Source organism: Akebia trifoliata, chromosome 1 (genome assembly GCF_017979445.1).
Source record: "Akebia trifoliata isolate Shusen 1 chromosome 1, ASM1797944v1, whole genome shotgun sequence".
Lineage (NCBI taxonomy): Eukaryota > Viridiplantae > Streptophyta > Magnoliopsida > Ranunculales > Lardizabalaceae > Akebia > Akebia trifoliata.
The window spans coordinates 1,899,581-1,905,890 of NC_141375.1; the positions used below are offsets into that span (position 1 = coordinate 1,899,581).

The window sequence follows — 6,310 nt, forward strand, 5'->3', positions numbered from 1 at the left end:
AATATAAGTCACATACCCGAAAACTCTTGAATTATCAAAAAAGAGATAAATGAGTAAGTTTGGAGAAAAAAATGATAATTTGCAGAGAATGCTATGAAAAGAAATTCAAAATGCGATCAAATTCCACACAACTCAATAATTCACAATATAGGATTGAAAAACATAGGGCCTGTTTGGATTGACTTCTCAAAGTGCTTCTGACTCTTACAGGGAGTCAGAAGCATTTACTTTGTCGTTTGGGTATTTGATGCTTTGAAAAAATACTTTTTAAAAGAGGTAAAATAGTGCTTTTATGAGAAGTACCGAAATTGGTACTTCTCAATTTCGTTTTTGCGGAGAACAATTTTCCCGTCAAATTTTTTCACAATTTTCCAAGTTTACCCCCTCGTTTTATTTTATCGGTATTTTATCCTAAATTAACGAAACGTAAAACAGGTTAACTCTGTCTTCTCCGCACTACATATTGAAGCAGATCGTGAGACTCGTTCGACAGAGCCGAGTCATCTCTCTCCCTCCGACTGTCTTCTTCCTTTGACTGGCTTCTCCCTCCGGCGATTACGGTGGCTAACCCCATCAACGGAAACCCTCAACGGCACTCTCAACGGTGGCGAGATCGTTCTCAGCCTTGAAACCCTCGACAGAGAGAGGTAATTTTTCTACTTTTTTAATCCCACTTTGAAGTTCTCGATTGAAAACACAACCGTGAGGTATAACCTTCGTCTGTTCTTCAATGGATTGTTCTTCTATAGCTGATTTGTCAACTGAACCTCGACAGAGAGAGGTAACTCTCATTTAAAACTCTTTGAAATTTCGACTAAACCTCGACTGAACCTCGCTTTCTTCTCAAAATCTGTTTAGAAACTCAATTTTGATTTTTTTTCAAATGGTTTTAAAAAAAAAAAAAAAATCAAAATTGAGAGTTACCTCTCTCTGTCGAGGTTCAGTCGACAAATCTGTTTAGAAACTCAATTTTGATTTTTTTTCAAATGGTTTTTATAAAAAAAAAATCAAAATCAAAATTGAGAGTTACCTCTCTCTGTCGAGGTTCAGTCGACAAATCTGTTTAGAAACTCAATTTTGATTTTTTTTCAAATGGTTTTTATAAATAAATAAAAAAAATCAAAATTGAGAGTTACCTCTCTCTGTCGAGGTTCAGTCGACAAATCTGTTTAGAAACTCAATTTTGATTTTTTTTTTAGAACGGCCTTTTTGTTCTTTAGAAAAAATAAAATAAAAATAAAGTTAATTGTTAATGTTGGTGTTTCGTTTTCGCCAATGTTTACGTTTAGGAACATTTGCTAAAAACTTATTCTAATAGGTTGAAGAGGAAGGGTATGTAGGACTATAGCCTATGGTTTCAGTTTTTATTTTTTATTAGTTTAATCTGACCTTCAACACAATCTGTAAATCATTGATTCCTTCGAATTCCATTATTGTAATAAGAGGAATGGATTTGTTTGGATCGGATTTTTTTACTAAATATTATAATGGTGGTCTCGCTATTGTAATTGTATAAGCTCAAAGTGGGGATTAACCCAAAATTATCATCAAGATGCTTAGGTCTCATTTCTTGTGAAGTGTTTTTTTTTTTTTTTCAAATGTTTTGAGGTGAAGTATGTTCATGCTTTGTACTTCATTACTTGCATGTTTGAGCTGATATATTTGATATATTGTGTAACTAATTAGAGTGGATGAATATTGCTTGCTCATGGATGAGATTGAATTTACTTATTTATTTATTTATTTTTTGGTTGAGTTGAGTCAATCTGAAGCCTCCGTTGGGAATTTCAGCAAAGTTTTGATTTTAAAACTGAAATGCGAACATCTATTTTGAGTGATTTGAATCTTGTAAGAGCATGTTGTTCAATTACAGCCTCTCAAATATCTACAACTTTCAAATATAATTTTGGGTGATTTTTAATGTTTTTATTTATCTATTTAATAGCTAAAATACCCCATACTTATAGAAGAATCTCGAAATTAAATTTTGTGAGCAATGCTGGAGTTCTATATAAGACTCGTGAGATCGGAGTTGTCCTTCCAAGTCCATAACCATTGCAAATGCCCTTCAAATAAGAAATCTTGGTTATGGAGACTTTTAAATCATATAGATTTAGAAGTTTTCCAATGATTCTCGATTTAATCTAAACCCTAATTGTCCTAAATGAAGATTGTTTGATGAATTGGGTCAGGATTCAATACCAAGCAATGGTTAGAATGCACTAAATTTAACTCTTGATCTCAAGGTTGCATTGCGATATATCAACAAACCAAGCTATGACTCTAAGCCTATTATTATGGGTCCCGTTCCCCACCCTAAGCTTTACCCTACACTTTAACAAACGTGTTTTGTCCTACATGGGTTAGAAGTTTTGGAATAGGCTGATCTCTATGGTGAGGATGATCTCTATGGTGAGGAGATCATCTTCACCAAAAATCAGCCCATTCCAAAAACTTCTAACCCCATAAAAAATGGACGGTCCACGATTTTTCAACTTGTAAACATGGGCTAAAATTTTTGGAATGGGCTGATTTTTGGTGAGGATGATCTTCTAATCATAGAGATCATCCTCATCAAAAATCAGCCTATTTCAAAACTTCTAACCCATGTAGGACAAAACACGTTTATTAAAGTGTAGGGTAAAGCTTAGGGTGTTGAGCATTTCCCTATTATTATTTAGCCAAAGATTAGTGAAAAACAAACCAAAAATATATATAAAATGGAGAAAAACTTTTTAAACTGTAATCTACTAGCATTGATATATAATCTCAGGTGCATAACTATGACATGAGATCCTATAATGGATGCATTCACCTCTATCATATATGCAAATAAAGCTAGTTCAAATGCAACTTGGTAATCATTGATTGGAAGTCCAAGTGCCTAAACATAGTATTATTGAATTTCTTTAAGAGAGTTACGATTGCAACACTAACTTTTACTAACGCCACACCAACTGTGTGTAGTTCTTTTGGTGTTATATACGAATTGGTGAGGTTTTAGTAAAAGTTGTTTGTTAGCATGTTTGGGTGATGTAGATTATTAACTCTTTTTTTTTTTTTTTTAAAAATCTATGGGTGATGTATAAAATCTTGAAGTTTTTTTTGTTTCTTGCAATTATAATTTCTATTGTAGTATGTGGTGGATTGGGTTATCACAGAATCTATTTTTTACTAGTTTCCTCATCCCTAGATGTGTTCGATTTTTTTTGTTGTGGCTTTTGAAGATAAAATTTCATGATTTGCTAATGTTTTGGGATGAATTTATGTTAGAATTAGTCTCATGTTCATTCGAGGTCGTGTTTTCGGCTTTGATGACATATTGGGGTGCTTGAATTGATAATATTTATATGAACTGTTACATGGATGTTAGATTGTGTATTATGCAGGTATTTTTTTATCAGAAAATTTTCATACGTCCATTTTTAAGAGGAAATGCTGCCAAAATTTCGTTAGAATTATAAAATTTATAAATTTATTTAAATTAAAAATAATTATTTTTATAATTTTTTAATATAATTTTATTATATTTATATATATATTTAGTGTAATTATATATTTTTTAAGGTATTCTGATAATTTTTTGTGCATTCTGGGTGCATTATCAACAGTAAGGGTATTCTTTATCTCTCTCTGTCTATTATATTTCTATTTGCTAGATTTAGGATTTTATATGAGCCTTATCCTAATTGTAAACAATCTTAAGAGTACGTAATACAAGTCCTACATTAGACATACATTGTCTTATCTCTTCTATTGGTTTTAAATCCTATCAGAATCAGTTTGTTGTGATTAATTTTTCTCTAACACATGATTTATTTATGTTTTTTTCTAACACATAATTATTTTTTTTCTTTTAAATATTTATTATTATTTTTTTTTTCACATATTTGTTTGTTTTCATTTTAAGATGCCTTCTGAAACAACAAATATGAATAAGGACAAACAAGTTGCAACACAAAATGACAAGGGTAAAGCAAATTGGAGTCCGTATTTACACAAGACCTTTGTTGAACTATTTGTTGAAGCAGTCGCGCAAGGTCATAGAAATGGGCCAACTTTAGATAGGTTAGGATGGAAGTTTGTTCGAAATGAATTTTTCAAGAAAACAGGATTTAAATTCGAACAAAAACAATTCAAAAATCATTGGAACAAAACAAAATTAGATTGGAAGGCTTGGTCCAATCCAATGAGTGTAACTGGAATCGGTTGGAACGGTTATTCTATAATCATGAGCGATGAATGGTGGATTGAACGAGAAATGGTAATGCATATTTTTTAATATATTTAATTTCACTTATTTATAAAGATGTCAATAAATATCTATTAATAATATTTATCATTTTTTTATAGCAACATTCTGGAGATAATAAGTTTCGTTATAAGGCATTGGAGCATAGAGATGAGTTGGACAAGTTATTTGGTTGTACCACAGCTACCGGATCTCGTGTTCGATATTCTACAACGACAAACATGACGAATGAGTCAATTGCTGATGATGGTGATGATGATGATGATGATACTCCTGAATACATTCCAGCGACACAAGAAAATATACTCCCAACTCACCCTGATGATGATATTGATGAGTCACCAAGTTCAAGACCATCACAGAGAAGGTCATCAATAAGTGGGGATTCTAGATCAAAACGCAAAAAGGGAAGAAAATCTGATTTATTCGAGGTTGAATTCAGTCGTTTGGTGGATCTTTTCCAATCAAAAATTCATAAAGATGAACTTCCAAACGAGCAAAAAAAGCTTACTCCCGGTGAATGCTTGCCACTTCTTACTGAATTAGTGGATCAGATTCCTATAGGTAGCAATCGATATTCTTAGGTGGTATCCAAGTTCGTGGAGAGTGTAGATTTTAGGAATGCCTTTTATAACTTGCCGACAAATGATGCTCGTCTATCGTACATTGATTTTGAATACCGTCGTTATTGTGGTGATCACTAGAAGGTAGCATAGTTTTTTTTATGGGTCGGTCTTTTATGAATCCTTTTTTTTTGTGAACTATGTGGTTAATAAAAGAAAATTTGTTTCATGGATTATGGCTTGGATTTATTCTGTATGGATTAAGTTTCTATTTATTTCTGGTTTGTGGATTGTTGATTATGTCTCATGGATTATGAATTATGGATTATGGTTTGATTGTTAAAAATGTTTGTTTTAATATTTTATATGATTATTTATAGATTGAATATATTTATATGATTATTAATATGGAATATTAAATGATATATTTTTTTTATTAATAATGTAAACAGAAACAAGATGGATTATTCAGATTCAGACGATGAGATTATATGTATGGCTGCACTTGCTGCAGCAAATCATTATCGCACGGCTCGTAAAAATAAATTAGTTCGACAACCAAAGACTAATTGTAATTTTACTGGACAAAATTATATGAATTATGTTTTGTCTGGGAATAATGCAATATGTCACGAACAATTTCGAATGGAGAAACATGTATTTGAGAAATTATGCAATACTTTACACGAAGAGGTGGGTCTTGAAAGAACAAGGAACATTTCTTTGGAAGTATCCTTAGGAATGTTCTTGAAGATATTGGGACAAAATGAGGGCATGCGAAGTGTTGGTGATCGATTTCAACGTTCTGAAGAAACCGGGAGTAGACACTTTCATAGAATCTTGAAAGCTGTCCTTGAATTGTGCAAAACTCTCATTGTGCCTCGTTCTTTGGATGAGATCCCTCATCAAATTTGCACAAATCGAAGATTCTGGCCTTTCTTTAAGGTAATTTTAAAGTTAAATTCAAAAAAATTATAATGTTTAATCTTTAAAATAAAATTTCTTTTTATATGAAGGATTGTGTGGGAGCGATTGACGGTACTCATATTGGGACACGAGTTCCAATAGCAGATCAACTTCGATATTTAGGTCGAAAAGGTATAACACAAAATGTAATGGTTGTATGCTCTTTCGATATGTTCTTCACATATGTAGTTGCTGGTTGGGAGGGACAAGCAAATGACGCGAACGTGTTCTTAAAATCCATAAATAATCCTAATTCGGGATTTTCTCACCCTCCGTCAGGTTGGTATTCAAAATTTTACTTAAAAGTACATTCAATTATATGTTATATATATAAAATAATGAAATTATTATTCATTTGTAGGTAAATATTACTTGGTTGACTCTGGCTATCCATTGATGGATGGGTACATGACACCATATAGGGGTGTTTGTTACCATTTACAAGACTTTCGACGGGGTGCATGGCAGAAGGAAAAGAAGGAGTTATTTAACCATCTTCATTCCTCATTGCGTAATGTTATAGAGAGGT

The 6,310-nt window shown here is 32.2% G+C and overlaps 1 protein-coding gene across 2 annotated transcripts; it reads left to right on the forward strand.

Moving 5' to 3' along the window:
- The first annotated feature begins 387 nt into the window (after positions 1–387).
- Positions 388–5,140, forward strand: LOC147410315 (uncharacterized). Of its 2 annotated transcripts, XM_086439912.1 has the most exons (3): positions 391–647; positions 3,911–4,264; positions 4,354–5,140. In XM_086439912.1, exons 2-3 carry the CDS (start codon positions 3,911–3,913, stop codon positions 4,834–4,836), a joined length of 837 nt encoding a protein of 278 aa, XP_086296038.1. In that variant the 5' UTR covers positions 391–647; the 3' UTR covers positions 4,837–5,140. The 2 variants fall into 2 exon arrangements, 1 of the variants encoding a protein (XP_086296038.1); XR_015177706.1 differs by lacking the exon at positions 3,911–4,264 and having other exon boundaries at positions 388–647.
- Positions 5,141–6,310: the final 1,170 nt, after the last annotated feature.

Excerpts from the sequence above, each read along its gene's own strand:
- LOC147410315 (XM_086439912.1), top strand. The coding sequence starts at position 3,911 with ATGCCTTCTGAAACAACAAATATGAATAAGGACAAACAAGTTGCAACA. Across the intron at positions 4,265-4,353 it reads GGTGGATTGAACGAGAAATG|CAACATTCTGGAGATAATAA; the intron begins GTAATGCATATT and ends ATTTTTTTATAG.